Source organism: Pseudophryne corroboree, chromosome 2, assembly GCF_028390025.1.
Source record: "Pseudophryne corroboree isolate aPseCor3 chromosome 2, aPseCor3.hap2, whole genome shotgun sequence".
Taxonomy (NCBI): Eukaryota; Metazoa; Chordata; class Amphibia; order Anura; family Myobatrachidae; genus Pseudophryne; species Pseudophryne corroboree.
The window spans coordinates 408,936,312-408,962,668 of NC_086445.1; the positions used below are offsets into that span (position 1 = coordinate 408,936,312).

General features: G+C 46.3%; 1 protein-coding gene across 1 annotated transcript in view; it reads right to left on the reverse strand.

Moving 5' to 3' along the window:
* LOC134992212 (interleukin-1 receptor type 1-like) overlaps positions 1-25,752 on the reverse strand; it is a 68,009-nt gene extending 42,257 nt beyond the window's left edge. The window contains exons 1-3 of the mRNA XM_063950768.1: positions 25,566-25,752; positions 23,742-23,870; positions 22,732-22,978 (exon numbers count right to left, since the gene is read on the reverse strand). Coding sequence (XP_063806838.1) covers positions 22,732-22,978; positions 23,742-23,870; positions 25,566-25,752 — 563 coding nt within the window. The remainder of the gene's footprint in view (positions 1-22,731; positions 22,979-23,741; positions 23,871-25,565) is intronic.
* Between the last annotated feature and the right edge of the window lie 605 nt (positions 25,753-26,357).

Here is a 26,357-nt window from a genome sequence, read left to right on the forward strand (position 1 = left end):
ACCCTCCGATATATCACCGTGTACATCCCCCTCCTCACAGATTATCAATTCGTCCCCACTGGAATCCACCATCTCAGCTCCCTGTGTACTTTGTGGAGGCAATTGCTGCTGGTCAATGTCTCCGCGGAGGAATTGATTATAATTCATTTTAATGAACATCATCTTCTCCACATTTTCTGGATGTAACCTCGTACGCCGATTGCTGACAAGGTGAGCGGCGGCACTAAACACTCTTTCGGAGTACACACTTGTGGGAGGGCAACTTAGGTAGAATAAAGCCAGTTTGTGCAAGGGCCTCCAAATTGCCTCTTTTTCCTGCCAGTATAAGTACGGACTGTGTGACGTGCCTACTTGGATGCGGTCACTCATATAATCCTCCACCATTCTATCAATGTTGAGAGAATCATATGCAGTGACAGTAGACGACATGTCCGTAATCGTTGTCAGGTCCTTCAGTCCGGACCAGATGTCAGCATCAGCAGTCGCTCCAGACTGCCCTGCATCACCGCCAGCGGGTGGGCTCGGAATTCTGAGCCTTTTCCTCGCACCCCCAGTTGCGGGAGAATGTGAAGGAGGAGATGTTGACAGGTCGCGTTCCGCTTGACTTGACAATTTTGTCACCAGCAGGTCTTTCAACCCCAGCAGACCTGTGTCTGCCGGAAAGAGAGATCCAAGGTAGGCTTTAAATCTAGGATCGAGCACGGTGGCCAAAATGTAGTGCTCTGATTTCAACAGATTGACCACCCGTGAATCCTTGTTAAGCGAATTAAGGGCTGCATCCACAAGTCCCACATGCCTAGCGGAATCGCTCCGTGTTAGCTCCTTCTTCAATGCCTCCAGCTTCTTCTGCAAAAGCCTGATGAGGGGAATGACCTGACTCAGGCTGGCAGTGTCTGAACTGACTTCACGTGTGGCAAGTTCAAAGGGCATCAGAACCTTGCACAACGTTGAAATCATTCTCCACTGCACTTGAGACAGGTGCATTCCATCTCCTATATCGTGCTCAATTGTATAGGCTTGAATGGCCTTTTGCTGCTCCTCCAACCTCTGAAGCATATAGAGGGTTGAATTCCACCTCGTTACCACTTCTTGCTTCAGATGATGGCAGGGCAGGTTCAGTAGTTTTTGGTGGTGCTCCAGTCTTCTGTACGTGGTGCCTGTACGCCGAAAGTGTCCCGCAATTTTTCTGGCCACCGACAGCATCTCTTGCACGCCCCTGTCGTTTTTTAAAAAATTCTGCACCACCAAATTCAAGGTATGTGCAAAACATGGGACGTGCTGGAATTTGCCCATATTTAATGCACACACAATATTGCTGGCGTTGTCCGATGCCACAAATCCACAGGAGAGTCCAATTGGGGTAAGCCATTCCGCGATGATCTTCCTCAGTTGCCGTAAGAGGTTTTCAGCTGTGTGCGTATTCTGGAAAGCGGTGATACAAAGCGTAGCCTGCCTAGGAAAGAGTTGGCGTTTGCGAGATGCTGCTACTGGTGCCGCCGCTGCTGTTCTTGCGGCGGGAGTCCATACATCTACCCAGTGGGCTGTCACAGTCATATAGTCCTGACCCTGCCCTGCTCCACTTGTCCACATGTCCGTGGTTAAGTGGACATTGGGTACAACTGCATTTTTTAGGACACTGGTGAGTCTTTTTCTGACGTCCGTGTACATTCTCGGTATCGCCTGCCTAGAGAAGTGGAACCTAGATGGTATTTGGTAACGGGGGCACACTGCCTCAATAAATTGTCTAGTTCCCTGTGAACTAACGGCGGATACCGGACGCATGTCTAACACCAACATAGTTGTCAAGGACTCAGTTATCCGCTTTGCAGTAGGATGACTGCTGTGATATTTCATCTTCCTCGCAAAGGACTGTTGAACAGTCAATTGCTTACTGGAAGTAGTACAAGTGGGCTTACGACTTCCCCTCTGGGATGACCATCGACTCCCAGCGGCAACAACAGCAGCGCCAGCAGCAGTAGGCGTTACACGCAAGGATGCATCGGAGGAATCCCAGGCAGGAGAGGACTCGTCAGACTTGCCAGTGACATGGCCTGCAGGACTATTGGCATTCCTGGGGAAGGAGGAAATTGACACTGAGGGAGTTGGTGGGGTGGTTTGCGTGAGCTTGGTTACAAGAGGAAGGGATTTACTGGTCAGTGGACTGCTTCCGCTGTCACCCAAAGTTTTTGAACTTGTCACTGACTTATTATGAATGCGCTGCAGGTGACGTATAAGGGAGGATGTTCCGAGGTGGTTAACGTCCTTACCCCTACTTATTACAGCTTGACAAAGGGAACACACGGCTTGACACCTGTTGTCCGCATTTCTGGTGAAATACCTCCACACCGAAGAGCTGATTTTTTTGGTATTTTCACCTGGCATGTCAACGGCCATATTCCTCCCACGGACAACAGGTGTCTCCCCGGGTGCCTGACTTAAACAAACCACCTCACCATCAGAATCCTCCTGGTCAATTTCCTCCCCAGCGCCAGCAACACCCATATCCTCCTCATCCTGGTGTACTTCAACACTGACATCTTCAATCTGACTATCAGGAACTGGACTGCGGGTGCTCCTTCCAGCACTTGCAGGGGGCGTGCAAATGGTGGAAGGCGCATGCTCTTCACGTCCAGTGTTGGGAAGGTCAGGCATCGCAACCGACACAATTGGACTCTCCTTGTGGATTTGGGATTTCAAAGAACGCACAGTTCTTTGCGGTGCTTTTGCCAGCTTGAGTCTTTTCAGTTTTCTAGCGAGAGGCTGAGTGCTTCCATCCTCATGTGAAGCTGAACCACTAGCCATGAACATAGGCCAGGGCCTCAGCCGTTCCTTGCCACTCCGTGTGGTAAATGGCATATTGGCAAGTTTACGCTTCTCCTCCGACAATTTTATTTTAGGTTTTGGAGTCCTTTTTTTTCTGATATTTGGTGTTTTGGATTTGACATGCTCTGTACTATGACATTGGGCATCGGCCTTGGCAGACGACGTTGCTGGCATTTCATCGTCTCGGCCATGACTAGTGGCAGCAGCTTCAGCACGAGGTGGAAGTGGATCTTGATCTTTCCCTAATTTTGGAACCTCAACTTTTTTGTTCTCCATATTTTATAGGCAGAACTAAAAGGCACCTCAGGTAAACAATGGAGATGGATGGATTGGATACTAGTATACAATTATGGACGGACTGCCACGGTTAGGTGGTATAAAAAAACCACGGTTAGGTGGTATATAATACAATTATGGATGGACGGACTGCCTGCCGAGTGCCGACACAGAGGTAGCCACAGCCGTGAACTACCGCACTGTACACTGGTTGATAAAGAGATAGTAGTATACTCGTAACAACTAGTATGACGACGGTATAAAGAATGAAAAAAAAACCACGGTTAGGTGGTATATATTATAATACAATTATGGTTGGACGGACTGCCTGCCGAGTGCCGACACAGAGGTAGCCACAGCCGTGAACTACCGCACTGTACACTGGTTGATAAAGAGATAGTAGTATACTCGTAACAACTAGTATGACGACGGTATAAAGAATGAAAAAAAAACCACGGTTAGGTGGTATATATTATAATACAATTATGGTTGGACGGACTGCCTGCCGAGTGCCGACACAGAGGTAGCCACAGCCGTGAACTACCGCACTGTACACTGGTTGATAAAGAGATAGTAGTATACTCGTAACAACTAGTATGACGACGGTATAAAGAATGAAAAAAAAACCACGGTTAGGTGGTATATATTATAATACAATTATGGATGGACGGACTGCCTGCCGAGTGCCGACACAGAGGTAGCCACAGCCGTGAACTACCGCACTGTACACTGGTTGATAAAGAGATAGTAGTATACTCGTAACAACTAGTATGACGACGGTATAAAGAATGAAAAAAAAACCACGGTTAGGTGGTATATATTATAATACAATTATGGTTGGACGGACTGCCTGCCGAGTGCCGACACAGAGGTAGCCACAGCCGTGAACTACCGCACTGTACACTGGTTGATAAAGAGATAGTAGTATACTCGTAACAACTAGTATGACGACGGTATAAAGAATGAAAAAAAAACCACGGTTAGGTGGTATATATTATAATACAATTATGGTTGGACGGACTGCCTGCCGAGTGCCGACACAGAGGTAGCCACAGCCGTGAACTACCGCACTGTACACTGGTTGATAAAGAGATAGTAGTATACTCGTAACAACTAGTATGACGACGGTATAAAGAATGAAAAAAAAACCACGGTTAGGTGGTATATATTATAATACAATTATGGATGGACGGACTGCCTGCCGAGTGCCGACACAGAGGTAGCCACAGCCGTGAACTACCGCACTGTACACTGGTTGATAAAGAGATAGTAGTATACTCGTAACAACTAGTATGACGACGGTATAAAGAATGAAAAAAAAACCACGGTTAGGTGGTATATATTATAATACAATTATGGTTGGACGGACTGCCTGCCGAGTGCCGACACAGAGGTAGCCACAGCCGTGAACTACCGCACTGTACACTGGTTGATAAAGAGATAGTAGTATACTCGTAACAACTAGTATGACGACGGTATAAAGAATGAAAAAAAAACCACGGTTAGGTGGTATATAATACAATTATGGTTGGACGGACTGCCTGCCGAGTGCCGACACAGAGGTAGCCACAGCCGTGAACTACCGCACTGTACACTGGTTGATAAAGAGATAGTAGTATACTCGTAACAACTAGTATGACGACGGTATAAAGAATGAAAAAAAAACCACGGTTAGGTGGTATATATTATAATACAATTATGGTTGGACGGACTGCCTGCCGAGTGCCGACACAGAGGTAGCCACAGCCGTGAACTACCGCACTGTACTGTGTCTGCTGCTAATATAGACTGGTTGATAAAGAGATAGTATACAATACTACTAATATACTGGTGGTCAGGCACTGGTCACCACTAGTCACACTGGCAGTGGCACTCCTGCAGCAAAAGTGTGCACTGTTTAATTTTAATATAATATTATTTATCATGTACTCCTGGCTCCTGCTATAACAACCTGCAGTGCTCCCCAGTCTCCCCCACAATTATAAGCTTTATATACAATACATTGATGTGCAGCACACTGGGCTGAGCAGTGCACACAGACTGAGTCACTGTGTGACTGTGTATCGTTTTTTTCAGGCAGAGAACGGATATATTAAATAAAACAAACAACTGCACTGTCTCTGGTGGTCACTGGTCACTGTGGTCGTCAGTCACTAAACTCTGTCTGCACTCTCTTCTAATCTACAGTATCACAGCAATCTCTCTCTCTCTCTCTCTTCTAAATCTAATCTAAATGGAGAGGACGCCAGCCACGTCCTCTCCCTATCAATCTCAATGCACGTGTGAAAATGGCGGCGACGCGCGGCTCCTTATATAGAATCCGAGTCTCGCGAGAATCCGACAGCGTCATGATGACGTTCGGGCGCGCTCGGGTTAACCGAGCAAGGCGGGAAGATCCGAGTCGCTCGGACCCGTGAAAAAAAAAGTGAAGTTCGTGCGGGTTCGGATTCAAAGAAACCGAACCCGCTCATCTCTACACACTAGACGAGAAAATAAAAGATATCGCTCAGAATGGCCCTTCTGAGCGAGATCTTTTACAATCTCGTCTAGTGTGTACACTCAATGTCGTTAACGATGCACACTCCCGCACATTGTTAACGACCCCTTCCCTCGTCTGAACATGTATAGACGAGGGAGGTCCTTGTTAACGACAGCATTGCTGCAGATGCAGCATGGGTGTCATTCATCCCCGCCGCCCCCCACCATCGCTCCCTTCCCCACTGGCATCGGCAAGTGTGTATGCACTTGCCAATGCCGGCACCCAGCTGGGTCCCTGCCACTGTCAATATCGGTGTCTGCGGGGGCTCGTCTAGTGTGTATGGGCCTTTAGCTAACCTAGGTGTTTTTGCCTACCATGTCGTTTTTTTTTTGTAAACAATTTTTTTTAAATTATTTTAAGTAGAGAAAAAAGTCAATACAAAGGTGTATCGTAAAACATAACCAACATAGCAGCAATAAGCAGCAGAGAGTACACAAAGACGTAGAATACACAACAAAACAAAATAACCAATCAATGCATGGAAAGTAAAGAAATCGAAAAGAGATAATACTCTGAGAGCAAAAAAGAAAAAGTACATATAAACAGAGGAATATCAGCAGAGTCCAGGGAGAGGGGAGGAATGGAAAAGGTACCAGGTGGACCATATTTTGTGGAAGGTCGGTACAGTGCTGGTTTGTAAACTTGTGAAGTATTCCAGTGAAGCAACAAAGTGAATACGGTTAAAAAGGGCAGTAGTTGAAGGCGCCATTGTGGATTTCCAATGTTTGGCTATGAAGTATTTAGCTGCATTGCATACATGATAATAAGCTTATCCTGATGCTTGCTAACTGATGGGACTGGGGCACATAGTAATGCAGTGGCAATGTTACCTGATATTGGAGACTCCAAAATCTGCAATAGAAGCACCCACACTTGCTCCCAGAAAATCCGAATTACCGGGCAATACCACCATATAAGAGGGAATGAACCAACCTCACCACAATTTCTCCAGCAAAGATTTGAGGTCAAAGGAAAAATGGCGTGGAGCTTGGAGGGTACCATATACCACCTATTGTATACTTTGTAACACGTCTCTCTGATAGTTATGCTAATGGAGGCTTTGGCGATTCTAGTCCTAATGGTGGGTCAATTCTCTCTGTCAAAATTGGACGGGAGATCCGACTCCAATGCTAGTTCGTGGGGTTCACGGTCAGGAGGGTCTGGGGCCAGGACGGAATGGTAAATAACCGAATAATTACCTTTGCGACCTATTGAGTAGCAACAGAGGCGTTCAAAGGGAGACTGCATATGAAGCTTACTAGAGGGGAATTGCGAGTTGACGAAGCTCATAATTTGGTTGTATTGAAAGTGGCGAGAGGCAGGGATTGAGTGCGTAGCTTTTAAGTCCGCAAACGAGGATGGAGCAAATTGGCCCTTTACATGTTTAAATCTGGTAATATGTAGATTCCGCCAGAAGGAAGCCAAATGTCCATCTGATCCCGGAGGAAATCGGGGATGCTCCCAAATACGGGACATAGGTGAGGGAAATTGAGCCAAATCCAAGAGGGACGAAGTTTGTCCCATATTTTAAGAGTAAAACGTATGGTCGGGATCGCACAGGCCGAGGCTGGTCCAAACTATGTCGTCTACCTGTCCCCCCTGCAATGTGGAATTTTCTAAATCCACCCATCGTTTGCGGCCAGGTTCAGAGTGCCATGATACAATATGATTCAGCTGGGCAGCATAATAATAAGAGCAGAGTATTGGTAGACCCAGTCCACCATTCGGGACAGGCTTAGCCAGAATGGTTCTATGAATACGAGGTTTACCCTGTGCCCAGATGAAGCGATTGCAGAGGGCTTGCATAGAGTCCAAAGCCAAGATCAGAATGGGTATGGGTAAGGTCTGGAAAAGGTACAGCAGTCTAGGAAGGAGATTCATTTTAACTGTATTAATTCTACCAAACCAAGATATAAAGAGGGAGTGCCAATGTGATAAGTCTTTCATCAATGTTTTAAGCATGGGGGAATAGTTTGCTTGGTATAGTGAAGAGTATGACTTAGTGATGGAAATGCCAAGGTATTGAATCGCTGAGGGACGCCAAATAAAAGGAAAGGCAGTAGTGAGCGCAGAGAGTTGTTGTGAAGGGACACAAAGAGCCATGGCTTCAGACTTAGAGCTATTGACTTTGTACCCAGAAAGGGAGCCATACGTTCGTAGTTCAGATTGAAGATTGGGGAACGACAGTAAGGAATTAGTCAAAATGAGGAGAATATCGTCTGCAAAGATAGACACTTTATATTTTCATCCCCCATGTTGACACCCTTAATATCAGAGTTAGCTCTAATTCTAGCTGCCAGTGGCTCAATGCAAAATGGCAAAGAGAAGAGGGGAGAGTGGGCATCCCTGCCTTGTCCCGTTTCTCAGAACAAAACATGATGAGTGTAAACCATTCGTCATTACTGTAGAAGAAATATGAGAATATAGAGCTTGTATGGCCTACATAAATTTCCCTGTGATACCCACTGTAGCTAGTGTGACAAACATAAAGGGCCATAACAGGCGGTCAAACGCCTTTTCTGCGTCTAAGGCTAAAACTACTGATGGAATCCTAAGGGTCGTCAAGTAATATATTAAATCTATAGTTCGTCTAGTGTTCTCTGAGGCCTGGCGCTGAGGGATAAAGCCCACTTGGTCAGGGTGTATTAAAGAGGATAGCACTCCATTCAACCTAGTGGTCAAAATTTTGGCGAAGAGTTTAAGGTCTGTGTTGATCAAAGAAATGGGACGATAGCTAGCGCAAAGTGAGGAGTCTTTCCCAGGTTTGGGAATGACGATAATTCTGGAGGCCGTAGAATCAGGATGAAAAGAGGCATCCTGTAGAATGGAATTGAACAGACGAATCAACTGGGGAGAGAGTTTCTGTAGAAATGATTTATAATAGGACATAGTAAGACCGTCAGGGCCGGGGGCCTTCAACGGTTTCTGTGATTTAAGGGCTAAAGCGAGTTCCTTCTCGGTGATATCGACACCCAAGGCCCGTAGATACGTTATATAAAGCTTTATAGTAATGAGCAAATGCACCACTAATATCTTTAGGAATATAAAACATAGCACCGGGGGGCCCTTGATCCCAGAGATAATCTGTTATGCTCGTTTTGATCTAAGTCTACGGGCTAGTAAGGTGTGTGCTTTATTACTTTTATCATAAAACATTTGATTGGCCCATCTGAGACTCCTCTCAATTCGTTCAGCTAGAAGCACTTGTAATTCTGCCCGTTTTTGAGAGAGTTGGGCAGAATTTTTTGGGACATTGTTCTCTTATGCTCTCGGTCTAGGGAAGCAATGGTTGAGTTAAGAGTCGCTATCATCGCTTCCTGAGACTTTTTGCGGCGGGAGGCAAATTGGATAATATGGCCTCTAATCACTGACTTATGTGCCTCCCAAACCGTGGGGACAGGGGTATCCTCAGAGTAGTTAAGAAGAAAGTATTCCAGCAAGCATTTCTTCACCATATCCTGAAACTGAGGAAGTTTTAGGAGGGTTTCATTTAGTCTCCAGGAGGGCCTACCTGAGGTGGACACCAGGAGCCCAAAAGTAGCTTCTAGAATGGAGTGGTCAGACAATGAATTAAGAGAAATAGAGGAGTGAGTCGCTGTCTGAGAAAAGGAAGCGCAGCCAAGAAAGAGATCAATGCGAGAGTAGGTGCCATGGGGATTAGAGTAGAAAGTATAGTCCCTTACTGAGGGATTGCGGAATCTCCAGATGTCAAATAGACCAGCCTCGGCCATATGTTTACGGAGAGCTGCTGAGCCAGGGATTTGAGACCCATCATTATGAGTACCAGATTTGTCTAGCGAGGGAAGTTGGACTGTTTTGAAATCCCCACCCAAGAGCGTTTTACCACTTCTAAATTCAGAGAGGATATGAAAAAAAAAACTATTTGAAAAATTGGGAGTGGCCCGAATTAAGGGCATAAATGTTGGCTAGGGTCACCTCCTCATGTCCCAACTTGCTCTTGAGAATAAGAAATCAACCCTCGGGGTCACTTTTGGAGTCAGAGTGAACGAAAAGAAAGGTGGATTGGAGCAGTATGGCTACACCATTCCATTTAGAAATATTGTTAGAGTAGTATACTTTCGGGTAGTGTTTGGAAGCCAACGAGGGATGATTCCATGACTTGAGGTGGGTTTCCTGAAGAAAAACACAATCGCCGCAAAGACCTTTTAAGGAATGGAACAAGTGGGAGCGCTTCTGTCGGGTGTTAAGGCCCTTAGTGATGGTGAGACAAGTAAACGGCATGGTTGTGGGTAGAGAGAAAAAAAAAAAGAGATACAACATTTCCCACCTAGAACAATTATGCTACATTGCACCTAATAAGAAAGTGGGTATTATCGGCTACCAAATATGCATCACCTTAGAATGATATGAGTGGTGGGCAACAGGAACAGGTCAGAACATAATGTGTGAGTAAACATAATACCTACTGTACATATCAAAGGTTCAATGTCAGATTGTGGTTCATGACATAACGCACAACCTATAATAGGAGATAACGGAAAATAAATAAATAGATCTATAAAGAAAATGTTTCAGGGTACAAAGTCCTGACAACGAGCATCGAGGCAGGACGGACCGGAGGAAGAGTTGAGGTTCAGTTTGCGAAGATCTTTTTCTTATTCGGGGTTTTTTATATAATAATCTAGACTTGAAGGCGGAACGGAAATCCCCATTTGTATTTATATCCATGTTCTCTCAGCAGTGTAGTCACCGAGCGCAGATCCCTGCGCTTCGCTACAATAGAGGGGGGTAGGTCCTGGAAGATTTGGAGCTTCGAACCCTCAAACAGAATACAGGAAGAGGATCTACTGGCTGTAGTGATCTGGTTCTTAATCTTGAATAGTGATGTGCACCGAAAATTTTTCGGGTTTTGTGTTTTGGTTTTGGATTCGGTTCCGTGGCCGTGTTTTGGATTTGGACGCGTTTTGGCAAAACCTCCCTTAAATTTTTTTTGTCGGATTCGGGTGTGTTTTGGATTTGGGTGTTTTTTTTTATAAAAAACCCTCAAAAACAGCTTAAATCATAGAATTTGGGGGTCATTTTGATCCCATAGTATTATTAACCTCAATAACCATAATTTCCACTCATTTCCAGTCTATTCTGAACACCTCGCACCTCACAATATTATTTTTAGTCCTAAAATTTGCACCGGGGTCGCTGTATGACTAAGCTAAGCGACCCAAGTGGCCGACACAAACACCTGGCCCATCTAGGAGTGGCACTGCAGTGTCAGACAGGATGGCACTTAAAAAAAATAGTCCCCAAACAGCACATGATGCAAAAAAAAAAAAGAGGTGCACCAAGGTCGCTGGATGGCTAAGCTAAGCGACCCAAGTGGCCGACACAAACACCTGGCCCATCTAGGAGTGGCACTGCAGTGTCAGACAGGATGGCACTTAAAAAAAATAGTCCCCAAACAGCACATGATGCAAAAAAAAAAAGAGGTGCACCAAGGTCGCTGGATGGCTAAGCTAAGCGACCCAAGTGGCCGACCCAAACACCTGGCCCATCTAGGAGTGGCACTGCAGTGTCAGACAGGATGGCACTTAAAAAAAATAGTCCCCAAACAGCACATGATGCAAAGAAAAAAAGAGGTGCACCAAGGTCGCTGGATGGCTAAGCTAAGCGACCCAAGTGGCCGACACAAACACCTGGCCCATCTAGGAGTGGCACTGCAGTGTCAGACAGGATGGCCCTTAAAAAATAGTCCCCAAACAGCACATGATGCAAAGAAAAAAAGAGGTGCACCAAGGTCGCTGGATGGCTAAGCTAAGCGACCCAAGTGGCCGACACAAACACCTGGCCCATCTAGGAGTGGCACTGCAGTGTCAGACAGGATGGCCCTTAAAAAATAGTCCCCAAACAGCACATGATGCAAAGAAAAAAAGAGGTGCACCAAGGTCGCTGGATGGCTAAGCTAAGCGACCCAAGTGGCCGACACAAACACCTGGCCCATCTAGGAGTGGCACTGCAGTGTCAGACAGGATGGCACTTAAAAAAATAGTCCCCAAACAGCACATGATGCAAAGAAAAAAAGAGGTGCACCAAGGTCGCTGGATGGCTAAGCTAAGCGACCCAAGTGGCCGACACAAACACCTGGCCCATCTAGGAGTGGTTTAACTAGAGGGGATAGTTCCGCAACAGGTTTCTTCTAACAGACATATGACCAAGATTAGATCTAAGTCTGTGACCGACTTTAAACTAATAATGTACATAGAATGTACTGGACCAATTCCACGTCGGTGGTGCTCCCAGAGTCAGTAAATTTTGACAGCAAAACGAAAGGGGAGAAAGACTCTATGTTGGGGCACTCTTATCTGAAGTTTGATGTTTCAGATAAGAGTGCCCCAACATAGAGTCTTTCTCCCCTTTCGTTTTGCCATCTAGGAGTGGCACTGCAGTGTCAGACAGGATGGCACTTAAAAAAATAGTCCCCAAACAGCACATGATGCAGAGATAAATATATATATATATATATATATATATATATATATACTGGTGGTCAGCAAAATTCTGCACTGTCCTCCTACTATAATACTGCGCACAACTACAATGCAGCACAGATATGGATAGTATACTTGACGACACAGAGGTAGAGCAATGTGTACCATACTGCTATATATATACTGGTGGTCAGCAAAATTCTGCACTGTCCTTCTACTATATACTGCACACAACTACAATGCAGCACACATATGGATTGTATACTTGACGACACAGAGGCAGAGCAATGGACTATTGTACCGTACTGCTATATATATATATATATATATATATATATACTGGTGGTCAGCAAAATTCTGCACTGTCCTCCTACTATATACTGCGCACAACTACAATGCAGCACACATATGGAGCGTTTTCAGGCAGAGAACGTAGATATTTGCAGCACACTGAGCACAGATATTTGCAGCACAATGAGCACAGATTTTTGCAGCACACTGAACACAGAAACTGAGAGAATGCAGCCATGTCCTCTCGCTATCGTCTCCAATGCACGAGTGAAAATGGCGGCGACGCGCAGCTCCTTATATAGAATACGAATCTCGTGAGAATCCGACAGCGGGAAGATGACGTTAGGGCGCGTTCTGGTTAACCGTGCAAGGCGGGAAGATCCGAGCCTGCCTCGGAACCGTGTAAAATGGGTGAAGTTCGGGGGGTTTCGAGTCTCGAGGAACCGAACCCGCTCATCTCTAATCTTGAATAAAAGCAATTTAAGGATCACATCTCTGGGGGGTTCAGTGTCCCTCGGTTTGGGCCGTAGGGCTCTGTGGGCCCTCTCAATTTTGAAAGCAGAGGCATCCTCAGATGGGAGAAGGTAGGTAAACAATCGAAGGAGGTAGAGTTCAAGATCACTGGGGGCCACTGTCTCTGGAACGTTGTGAACACGAAGGTTGTTAAATGTCTCCCGTTTTTCCAAATTTTTGTTTTTGTCCCGAAGGAGATCCAGTTCAGTGTAGAAATAGTGCAGGTCATTGCCAATATGTTCTTGGACCTCCTGAACCTTTTCCACTTGGGTTTCAAGAGAAGTGGTACGGGATGAAAGTTCCGTCATGTCCGCTTTGAGTTCACCCACAGCCTTTTGCAGAGCAGAGGTAAAAGATTCTTTAAGGTCCAGTATAAGAGCCTGAAGGTTCTGAATTTCACCTCTAGTAGCAGGTGACGATGATTGGTCCATCTCTGATGGCTGGAATGGGCTGGTAGGAGATTGAGGTGAGGGCTGCTTTCCTTGACGAAGGAAGTGGTGTGAGATTTCCTGAGGCCCCTTTTTTGTAACTTTCGGTGCCATATATATATTTTTTGTATTTAGTAGTTATAGGCAGTAGAAGAGTATCATTAGATTACCCACTGATTGAGAAGTAAGCTCTGGGTTGGGAAATAAGGTGGTCAGGGCTGCATTATTAGAAAAAGACAGCGCGGCAAAGAAGGAGTACTGAGAGCGGGCACACAGTAATATTGTCAAATAGCAGAGATACACAATCAAATAAATTACCTAGAGGGACTGAGGAGTCCAGAATCCAGGCAGCAGAGGTAAATCACTACAAAGTAAACTTGCTGGACTGGACAGTGAAGGAAAGTCAGATATCAGGCCCCTGGGGCTGCGTGGTGCTATATGATTACAGAAAGGGGATGGAAGTTCTTCACCTGATAGTGTGCTGTGCCAGGTGTAATATACTCCTGAGTGAGAAATAGTATACAAAAACAAAAAGGGGCAGGGGGAAATACCAGTTCTAGGTCCCCAGTACAGCACCCCACTGGAGACAATAAGAGGCAATTACAGGTAGAAGGGGCGGGTAGATTGGTGTCCCTCAATGAGGCCACGGACCAGCCAGTAGCCCCCTATTCCCTCTGCACCTATTGTAGTATCCACTGGGTCCCTGGAGACAAGGATTCAAAAAAGCAGGCGTCACTGCACCTCCGCGGCACGTCCCAGCGGGAGGAGAGTGATAGGAGAGGGGCGCACACAGGTGGGAGCTGCACTGAGAGGAGACCCGGTGACGCTGCTTCTCCGTGATGCATCTCAGCGGAGCCGTAAGGAGTTGTTCTGGCGGCAGGGGAGAGCACCAGGAGAGGGGCACACACAGACAGGGGCCGCACTGTGATGGCTCCACCGCGATCCGGCTCTCACCAAGTGCTGGGAGGCGCCCGCAATCGAGTCCCCGGTCTGATTCTGGGGGAGTGGGCCACAGCTAGCAGAGGGGCTAACAGCCTTTTCCGGCTCCTCCGACTCGATCCACTGACAGGTGATCGCTGCCAGACCGGCTGTAGATGCTGCAGGACCAGGGAGGATAGCGCAGGGAGGACAGAGACTAGGAAATTGAGGCAGGTAGTCAGGAGCTCTGAAGTCCCACATCCACTTCCAATGGCCACCAAGCCACGATCCCCCCTACCGTGTTTTCTTATCAAGCAACAATGGAGTCGGTATTTGTCAGCATTTCTTTAGATGGGTTAGGTTTAGAAATTGTGTCATTTTTATAACTGTTATGTATTGGCTTGCTTTATTTCTGATTGATAATTGAGACTTCGGCGGTTATCCAATTACCTGTGGTAAATTTACCGCGGGTATTTGTCTCGCTGTGGGCTGTCCAATTAGCCCAGATAACTCTGTGGAGGCCGCAGTTTATCGGGGATTTTGTTTCTCCTGCCTCTGGCCTTCATGCGAAACATGGGCTGCAGCCGGCAAAAACACACAGGTTTCACTGAACCTCTGTGTTTTTGGGAGAAAATATCAGAGTAACATTGGGAAAAATCACGAAAAACGTCCTTTTTCCACTCCCAATGTTTGTTCGTAGCTAATGGGATACCCTCCTTCAGGTAGTATGCAATATTTACTTAATCCAATTTGTATTTAGTGAAAGAAAAAAATATTTTGACTTATTTTTTATTTAGTCAATACTGTACATTAAACTTTTCATATGAACGTCAATAAACATCAAGTATTAACCCACCCACAACCCACTGAACCAAAAACTACAACCCAAAGAATAGAAGAAAAAAAAATAGGATTTTAATTACCTACCGATAAATCCTTTTCTCGTAATCCGTAGAGGATGCTGGGGTCCATTTTAGTACCATGGGGTATAGACGGTTCCGCAGGAGCCTTCGGCACTTTAAGACTTTTCAACAGTGTGAACGGGCTCCTCCCTCTATGCCCCTCCTCCAGACCTCAGTATAGGAACTGTGCCCGAGGAGACGGACAACTTCGAGAGAAAAATTTACATTAAACTGGTGGCGAGATTCACACCAGCTCACACCATACCAAAAACATGTTGCCAAACATGGCCTTTAACATAACCCATGCTAATGTGCATGCATAATGTAACAGCAACAGCTGCAAAACATCTTAACACATGAGAACCTGTGTAAAAAGACAAAACGTAATTCTGCAGGAAAAATGAGCACTGGGCAGGCGCCCAGCATCCTCTACGGATTACGAGAAAAGTATTTACCGGTAGGTAATTGAAATCCTATTTTCCCTTACGTCCTAGAGGATGTTGGGGTCCATTTTAGTACCATGGGGATGTACCAAAGATCCCAGTACAGGCGGGAAAGTGATAATGTTCCTGTAGAACTGACTGACCAAACTGAAGGTCGTCAGCAGCCAAGGTGTCAAACCTGTAAAACTTAGTAAACGTGTTTGCCCCTGACCAAGTAGCTGCTCTGCAAATTTGCAACACCGAGACACCCTGGGCAGCCGCCCAGGAAGAACCCACTTTCCTTGTAGAGTGGACCTTTACCGAACTCGGTAACTGCAATCCTGCCATGGAATAAGCGTGCTGAATGGTACCTTGGATCCAGTGCGCAATAGTCTGCTTAGAAGCAGGATCCCCAATCTTGTTTGGGTCATAGAGGACAAACAAAGGTTCTGTTTTCCTTATCCGAGCCGTTCTTGCAACATAAGTCCTCAACGCTCTGACGACATCCAAGAACTTTTGAAACGGCTGAGGTGTCAGAAGCCACTGGCACCACCACAGGTTGGTTGATATGGAAATAAGACACAACCTTTGGAAGAAAATGCTGACGTGTCCGCAGTTCAGCTCTATCTTCATGAAAAATCAAATAAGGACTCTTGTGTGACAGAGCCCCTAATTCAGACACTCGTCTGCCAGAGACCAAGGCCAACAGCATGACCACTTTCCAAGTGAGAAACTTCAACTCTACCTCTTGTAGAGGCTCAAACCAGTCCGATTTAAGGAACTGCAACACCACATTAAGATCCCATGGCGCCGCAGGAGGCACAAAGGGAGGTTGGATGTGCAGAACCCCCTTCACGAACGTCTGGACCTCAGGAAGGGAAGCCAACTGTTTCTGAAAGAAAATGGACACAGACGAAATTTGGACCTTGATAGACCCTAATCTCAAGCCAACATCCACACCCGCCTGTAGAAATAGGAGAAGACGTCCTAATTTAAACTTCACCTAAGGAGACTTCTTGGATTCACACCAAGATACATATTTTCTCCAAATACGATGGTAATGTTTGGACGTTACCCCTTTCCTGGCCAGAATAAGTGTGGGAATGACTTCATTGGAAATACCCTTAAGGGCTAGGATCTCGCGCTCAACAGCCGTGCCTTCAAACGCAGCCGCGGTAAGTCTTGATAAACAAACGTCCCCCGCTGAAGCAGTTCCTCGCGAAGAGGCTGAGGATCTTCCAATAATAACTCCTGAAGATCTGGATACCAAGCCCTCCTTAGCCAGACTGGAGCAATGAGAATTGCTCGAACCCTTGTTCTTCTGATGATCTTGAGAACTTTTGGTATTAGTGGAAGTGGAGGGAACAGATACACCGACTGAAACACCCACTGGGTCACCAGTGCATCCATTGCTATTGCTTGTGGGTCTCTCGACCTGGAACAATATTTCTGAAGCTTCTTGTTGAGACGTGATGCCATCATATCTACTTGAGGAACGCCCCAAAGATCTGCTACCTCTGCAAAGACTTCTGGGTGGAGGCCCCATTCTCCTGGATGGAGACCGTGTCTGCTGAGGAAGTCTGCTTCCCAGTTGTCCACTCCCGGAATGAAAATTGCCAACAGAGCTTTAGCATGTCTTTCTGCCTAGAGGAGTATCTTTGTCACTTCTGCCATTGCCGCTCTGCTTTTTGTTCCACCCTGGCGGTTTATGTAAGTTACTGCCGTTACATTGTCTGACTGGATCTGGTATGGACGATCTTGAAGAAGGTGTGCCGCTTGATGAAGGCTGTTGTACACAGCTCTCAATTCCAGAATGTTTATGTGAAGGAGTACTTCTTGACTTGACCATCATCATTGGAAGCTTTCCCCTTGCGTGACTGCTCCCCAACCTCGGAGGCTTGCATCTGTGGTCACCAGGATCCAAGTCTGAATCCCGAACCTGCGTCCCTCCAGGAGGTGAGAACTTTGAAGCCACCAAAAGAGTGAAATACTGGCTTTTGTTGACAAGATTATCCTCCGATGCATGTGTAGGTGCGATCCGGACCACTTGTCCAGTAGGTCCCATTGGAACACCCTGGCGTGGAATCGTCCAAATTGTAGAGCCTCGTAGGCTGCTACCATCTTCTTCAGCAGGCGGATGCACTGATGAATCGATACGCGTGCTGGTTTTAAAACTTGTTTGACCATCCTCTGGATCTCCAGAGCCTTTTCTACCAGTAGGAATACTTTCTGTGCTTCCGTGTCCAATATCATTCCCAGAAATGATAACCTCATTGTGGGTTCCAATTGTGATTTTGGAAGGTTTATGATCCAACCGTGCTGTTGAAGCACCGTCAGGGAAAGTACAATGTTCTGCACTAGTTTCTCCCTGGATCTCACTTTTATGAGGAGATCGTCCAAGTATGGGATGACTTTGACTCATTTCTTGCGAAGCACCATCATCTCCGCCATCACCTTGGTGAATATTCTTGGAGCCGTGGAGAGCCCGAAAGGCAATATTTGGAACTGGTAGTGGCAGTCCTACACCGCAAACCTCAGATATGCCTGATGCAGCGGGTAGATGGGAACATGTAAATAAGCATCTTTGATGTCCATCGATACCAGAAATTCCTTTTCCTCCAAGCTGGAGATCACCGCTCTCAGGGATTCCATCTTGAATTTGAACTTTTTCAAATAAAGGTTCAGAGTCTTTAGGTTTAAAATCGGTCTGACCGAGCCATCCGGTTTTTAGCACTACAAACAGGCTTGAATAAAACCCTTTTTCCTGTTGTGACACAGGAACTAAGGAAATTACGTTGTGTTGACATAATTTCTGTATTGCGTTCAGCACTTTTTGCTCTGTCCTGAACAGAAGCTGGTAAGGCTGATTTGAAAAATCGGCATGGGGGAAGGTCCTGAAATTCTAATTTGTACCCATGGGATACTATCTGCAATACCCAAGGATCCAGATCTGAGTGAACCCAGACCTGGCTGTAAGACAGTAGATATGCCCCCACCCGATTGTACTCCCGCAGGGGAGCCCTAGCGTCATGCTGAGGTTTTAGCAGAAGTAGCTGTTGACTTCTGCGCCTGTGAGCCTGATGTTGTTGTAGATTTTTACCTCTTCCTCGCCCTCTTCCTGCGAAGAAGGGGGTACCCTTTACCTTTCTGGACTTGTTGGGCTGAAAGGATTGCATCGTATGAGAATGAAATCCTTTCCTAGGTGGAGCAGCTGCGGAAGGCAGAAATGCTGACTTGCCTGATGTAGTTGTTGAAATCATGGCATCCAGCTTGTCTCCAAAGAGGGCTTCTCCATTGTAAGGAAGCGCCTAAATATTCTTTTTTGATTCCGCATCAGCATTCCATTGGCGGATCCACAGCACCCTGCGGGCTGAAATCGCCATAGCGGAGGATCTTGAACTCAGCAACCCAATATCCTTCATATCTTCAACTAAGTAACCTGCAGCATCTTTGATATGGCCGAGAGTTAGGACTATTTCATCCCTGTCAACTGTGTCTATGTTAACAAGCAAGTTGTCAGACCATTTTTCCACAGCGTTACCTACCCACGCACAAGCAATGGTGGGCCTGAGCACCGTTCCGTTAGCCGTATATATGGATTTTAGGGTTGTTTCTAATTTACGGTCAGCTGGATCTTTCACAGAGGCTGAACCAGGGGCAGGCAAAACTATTTTCTTAGACAGCCGAGAAACTGAGGTGTCTATCATTGGGGGTGTCTCCCATTTGTGCCTGTCTTCCTCAGGGAAAGGGTACGCTACATGTATCCTTCTGGGAAGGGTAAATTTCTTCTCAGGGTTAGCCCAGGATTCTTCAAAGAATGCATTCAAATCCTTTGAAGGAGGAAAATTCACAACCTGCTTTTTATTTAATTTAAAATAATCCTTTTCCTCTGGGACAAGTGTTGTTTCAGGAAACTCCAACACTTCCTTTGTAGCAAATCTCCTCCCCTCTCAAATCCCCAGTGTTGACGCCAGAGTCGGAATCTGTGTCTGTGTCCCCTTGCATTATCTGGGCCAGAGACCTTTTCTGGGAACTGGATGGGACCAGAGTGGATGATATGGAGGGGGTCAGTAAACCATGCATCCTCCACAGACTGCCTCCAATATTTAGTCTGTTGTTCAGACTCTGAGAATTTCTTTGCAAGCATTGACATATTCTTTTGCAACATTCTCACCCACTCCGGCTCCTTCTGAGAGGGAAGGGCCGCCACATTACCCTCTTGTGCATCTAAAATGGGTTCTTCCTGGGAAGAACCCTCCCCAATGTCTGACATGTTACACACTTGTACACACAACAGAGGCGTAACTAGGGTTTTCGGAGCCCAGGGCAAGATGTAGAGTGGCGCCCCCCCCCAAAAAAAAACAACAACCACACACCAAAAGAAGTATGTGCGTGCGCCCCCAAAAAATGGGCGTGACCACGGACCAGAAGAGGTGTGGCCACTGAAAATGGGGCATGTCAACATGACTATCACCTATCCCTTGTGCCGTCTCTCAGCACACCTTCATTAAATTTTTGCACAATACGCATGCGGAGTCCCCTTTTTACACAGTGCCAGATACACAATTGCCCCACAGTGCCAGATACACAGTGCCCCACAGTGTCAGATCCACAGTGACAGATACAGCGCCCCACAGTGCCAGATACAGCGCCCCACAGTGCAAGATACAATGCCCCACAGTGCCAGATACATTGCCCCACAGTGCCAGTTACATTGCCCCACAGTGCCAGACACAATGCCCCACAGTGCCAGACACAATGTCCCACAGTGCCAGACACAATGCCCCACAGTGCCAGACACAATGCCCCACAGTGCCAGTTACATTGCCCCACAGTGCCAGTTACAATGCCCCACAGTGCCAGTTACAATGCCCCACAGTGCCAGTTACAAGCCCCACAGTGCCATACATGCCCCACACAGTGCCAGATATAATGCCCCACAGTGCCAGTTACATGCCCCACAGTGCCAGATACATGCCCCACAGTGCCAGATACATGCCCCACAGTGCCATATATAAGACTCCCCCCCCCCCCCCCCTCCTGTCACTCACCGCTTCCTTCCCTCTGCTATGTGAGGGGAGGAGAGCGCAGCGCCTCTCCTGCCCTTCAACGTTAGCCAATCAGAGCTCGCGGACCGGCAGCCAATCAGGAGTCGGTCCGCAAGCTCTAATTGGCTAACGCCGCCAGAGCCCAGCCACACATGCAGCGCTGCTGGCAGCGCTGTGCAGCAGCGGCAGTAAGGACATTGAGGGGCAGGAGAGACGCTGCACTCTCCTCCCCTCACATTGCAGCGTGACGGGGCGAGTGGGGCATGATGCCCTGGCCGACGGCGGCACCCCCCTCTGCTGGGACTGGCAAGGCGCCCAGGGCACGTGCCCCACTCACCCTGCCCTAGTTACGCCTCTGACACACACACACACACCCCTATCACACAGGGGAGCTATTGGGGACAGACCCACACTAAAGTCTGTCAGAGAGACACAGAGGGATATGCTAGTCCACACACTGCACCTTATTGTGAATTGTGGAAATATTACCCACTTACAGCACATATTCCAATAATAGGCCCACAGACCTAATTATAATGAACACTCTCTGCCCCTTCTATAACACCCTGTACTTGTATAAGCGTTGTCATGAGGAGAAACAGTGTTCAGGAGCTTCACACTGGAGTTTCTGCAGGAGAAAATTGCACCCAGTGAGTGTTCTGGCAAGTCTGAGGAGAAGCCCCGCCCTTCAGCCTCAGCAATGTAATATTTATACTGGCTGGGGATGGCACATCAGCAGCTGTACATGTATGTACCCTTTTTGCCAGTGAGAGTAAGGTTTTAAAACATGCCCTCAGAGCGCACCCCCCCCCCCCTCCCCCCTGCGCGCTCTGCACCCTTGTGCTGAGAGACATAGCGCGCAGTGTCCCACTTGCACGTGTACCTGTATGCCACCAACGGTGACCGGAGGATCCCCTCTCTGCAGGACTCCGGTAATCTACTCACCAGCCTTCTGACTTCTGGCTCTGTTAGGGGGTGGCGGCAGTGCTATGGGAGTGAACGCTGGCCAGGCTTGGGCTGTGTTCAGTACCATTCAGGAGCTAATGGTGTCCTGTCAGCGGAAGCAGAACCATTAACTAATTGAGAAGCTGGTTCCTACTCCCCCCCTAAGTCCCACAAAGCAGGGAAGCTGTTGCCAGCAGCATCCCTGTAAAATAAAAAACCTAAGAAAGTCTTTTTCCAGTAGAGCTCCACTAGTGTGCATCCAGTCTCCTGGGCACATTTTCTAAACTGAGGTCTGGAGGAGGGGCATAGAGGGAGGAGCCAGTTCACACTGTTGAAAAGTCTTAAAGTGCCGAAGGCTCCTGCGGAACCGTCTATACCCCATGGTACTAAAATGGACCCCAGCATCCTCTAGGACGTAAGAGAAACAAGATATAGCCAGTGCTATGTCAAGAAAATATTACATTGGTTATACAATGACAGCGAAAGTCAGGAGTCTGTAGGACATGATAATGCACAAACATCTGCCAAGTACATAAGAAAATAATCCTATAATAATACAACAATAATAATAATAATAATAATAATAATATATAATAATAATAAGAATAGGAATAAATAAAAAAATATATAATATTACTGTGCCATCTCGCTAGGTGCCAGCCCATCAGCAGACAAGGCCTCACCTCCAGCAGCAATATAATAGGGAGAAGCTGTCCAAGAACCCCATATACAATCATATTTGAGTATTCATTTGCGATTTGTATACATACAAGTTTACAACGTTCACGTCCCATCACTTCATCACGAACCCACACCACTCAGCAAACAAATGGCCCCTACAGGCCATCAGGTGCGAGCAATGCAAACTTTGGCTTTCTTTTTTAAATAAGAGCTATATTGCTTTTGTCTGCTTAACAGACATATTGGGCTATTTCTGCAGAGTTTATTAACACTAAAGTAGCATTGTATGTAACATGATGTACCACAACTGATTTAAACTATTCCAAGAACTAACTGCACATGACACTGATCACTGATAAGATGGGAACTCTTGGCAGCTCCAGAGGTGAGGCCTCTCCAAATTCTGACCGGAACGCACTGCCAGTTGGTGTGGAACCCTTATTTGAATTTTGGACAGTGCTGCAGCCCCACGTCTGGAGCCACCACTGGATGGCAGTCTTACCTGAGCACACATGCGTAGTAGCCTGTATCATCCAGCCTTGCAGGGATAAACTTAAGGTAATTTTGATCCTGGTGAACTCTCATTTGTATGTCTGAGGTGATTTCTGTCTGTGAGCCATTTTTTAACCAGGTTACACTGAAATTGCTTGTTTTGTCTTCTGAGTCGAGAAGTGGACAGGTAACATAAATTGGCTGGCCTTCCGCAACAAGTTCTGTATAAGGCTCCACTCCATCATCTTCACACAGATCTACAAGCAAATCATGCAAACGGTATTTATGTGTATATACGTATACACAGACAGAACCTACATAACATGAATGCTGTCCTCATCAGGAGGCAGACCTCTAAATGCCTCATGAAAAAAACTATATTGCCTACTTTATTGTAAATTAAATAATCTCAAATTATAAGGACAGTTAAAAGAAAACATGTACTTAAAATGTTTTTTTTTTTTTTTTATTAAATAGTTTGGTTAATTTGACATCATAATTTCCCCCCAAAAAAACACAGAGGAAAGGTACCACATTTGTTATCTGAGCACTACTGTAACTGCTTTGCACAGTTTAAAATGTTTTGCAGTAGCCCCTGAGCAGTGCCAGATTTCCCCACAAGGTACGTGAGGCATGTGCCCAGGGGCGGTACCTCCTGGGGGTAGCACAGCACAGTGTTCTCCCTAAACTTAAAGTTTCGTGTGGTCCAACTGGCAAGAGACGACCTTCCGCCCGGGACTTGAAGTCCCCTGACACCCGGCACTCTCACCAATTAGACCTTGTTGCAGGCAGACCCTGATTCCGGACGGACCACACGATGGGAAGATTATGTGACTGTGACACGGTCGACCCTTCACTAACATAAGTGTCACATGATCTTCCCATCGGGCGCTCCATCCGGAATCAGTGTCCGCCTGCAACAAGGTCTAATTGATGAGAGTGCCGAGTGTCAGGGGACGGACTACGTGGGCTGCAAGGTTAGTGTCATGGGCGGCAGGGGTCAGGAGTATGGCCGTTCACAGTGCAGGGTGACTTCATCTCCACTGAATATAAGCAAGGGCATGAGGTTCAGGCGGGAACAGTCACCTGACTGAGCAGCAGTGAACACAATTTCAGTGTCTCTCTGTTCTGTGTAGTACATGCTGGGAACTGTTAAAAAAACAAACAGTGTAGTGGCAGAAAGTTAGGGCAGCATCTGGGAGCTGCTTACCATTCTATGGGGGCATTATCTATTCTGGGAGCTGCTTAGCATTCCGTTGGGGAATTATCTATTCTGGAAGCTGCATAGCATTCTGTGGGGGCATTATCTATTCTGGGAGCTGCTTATCATTCTGTGGGGGCATTATCTATTCTGGAAGCTGCTTAGCATTCTGTGGGGGCATTATCTATTCTGGGAGCTGCTTAGCATTCTGTGGGGGCATTATCTATTCTGGGAGCTGCTTAGCATTCTGTGGGGGCATTATCTATTCTGGGAGCTGCTTAGCATTCCGTGGGGGCATTATCTATTCTGGGAGCTGCTTAGCATTCCGTGGGGGCATTATCTATTCTGGGAGCTGCTTAGCATTCTGTGGGGGCATTATCTATTCTGGGAGCTGGTTAGCATTCTGTGGGGGCATTATCTATTCTGGGAGCTGGTTAGCATTCTGTGGGGGCATTATCTATTCTGGGAGCTGCTTAGCATTCCGTGGGGGCATTATCTATTCTGGGAGCTGCATAGCATTCTGTGGGGGCATTATCTATTCTGGGAGCTGCTTAGCATTCTGTGGGGGCATTATCTATTCTGGAAGCTGGTTAGCATACTGTGGGGGCATTATCTATTCTGGGAGCTGCATAGCATTCTGTGGGGGCATTATCTATTCTGGGAGCTGCATAGCAATCTGTGGGGGCATTATCTATTTTGGGAGCTGCATAGCATTCTGTGGGGACATTATCTATTCTGGGTGCTGCTTAGCATTCTGTGGGGGCATTATCTATTCTGGGAGCTGCTTAGCATTCCGTGGGGGCATTATCTATACTTTTTTTTGGGGGGTGGGGGGCAGCCGATAATGGCGTTCCTAGGGGCAGTAAGACCCCTAAATCCGCCTCTGCCCCTGAGGTCAGAGCCTCATTAGATCTATAGAGTGATGCATCAGTGAGACTAATCACTTCCAAAAGCTTTGCCCTTTCATAAACAGTATATAGCAGTATATAACAGTATATAGCAGATGTGTCCTCATATACTGCTGCTCAAATGGTGGCAAAAAGGTTCTCTTAGCGACTCAGCTCCGCCAATTATCTTTTTTGCTCAAAATGTGCATCATATTTGCAGAAATAAATAAATTTTAAAAATGCTGGGTTTTTTAAATTGAATTTAGGCAGGCCATTGGGCATATACAAGGTGATATTATGGTTTGATAGCATTTGCTATTTTCTTATTTAGAAAGAGTTAGTAAATTCAAAATTATCTTCTAAAGGGCCCTACACATTGGCCGATCCGCCACCGAGCTGCGGATACAGCCAACGGGCGACCCGGCGGCGGAGGGGCAGTGAAGTTTCTTCACTCCCCCCGTCACCCAGCTGCATTGAAGTGCAGGCAAATATGGACGAGATCGTCCATATTGGCCTGCATGTACAGCCGACGAGGGACCAGCGATGAACGAGCGCCGGGCCGCACATCGTTCATCGCTGAAGCCTCCACACTCAAAGATATGAACGGTATCTCGTTCATTTATGAACGAGATCGTTCATATCTTTGACTGATGTCGGCCAGTGTGTAGGGCCTATAACACATAAAGATGTTTAACTAGTTCCATCGAATTAGCATAAAGAGTAAGTATCAATAATGAAGTAATACATTTTCCCAACATTGTAGACTCCAATCATGCTTCCAGACTAGGTCATCTATGGAATTGGTTGTCGGGTAGCAATAGCTGTACTTATGTTTAAAACCACTCTTATCTGTCTCATCAGTAAGCGGTTTCTGGCTTGCAGTTAAATGTCTCAGTGAAGCCAGTTTGGATAACTGTAATCCTTTCACTCCAGAATGGTCCATTCTGGGACGGTTTGCTGGGTAGTCAACGGATTTGCAGCAGAGTCAAAAAGTTATTGAAAGCTATTAGTGATGACGGTCAAAATAAACAACCAAAAAAATCCCCCAAAATTGGATACATCCTCATGTTATCTAGTAATATCATTGTAAACTATATTCCATTTTAAAATAGACTGGATCGAAACTATCCCACAAGGACCTTTTTTTCATTTATGGGAGAGCTATAGCAACAGTCTCTCCCCATCAACACCATCTGGCACATTACCAGGTATGCACTCCTTAATAATAATCACCCTTATTACGGTTTCCTGTGCATATCAAAAGCAATACTCTAGAGTAAATCTTTTTTTCCCTTTTTATGTCATGTTGTCCTTAATCCTGATAACCAAAGTGTTATATATTAGTCATTGTTATTGTTGGTCATGTTTGTATTGTATTGCTTTTTTAAGTCTATTTCCTCTATTGTAAAACTAAGATATTTTGGGGGATCTAATCAGCTGCAAAAAAAACATTTGGGTGTGAAGAACGAGGGGTTGTCATGATTTTTATTATCGCCATTTTTTTCCGTCCAAACAATTTTCATGCGAAAACACGGGGGACCTATTTGT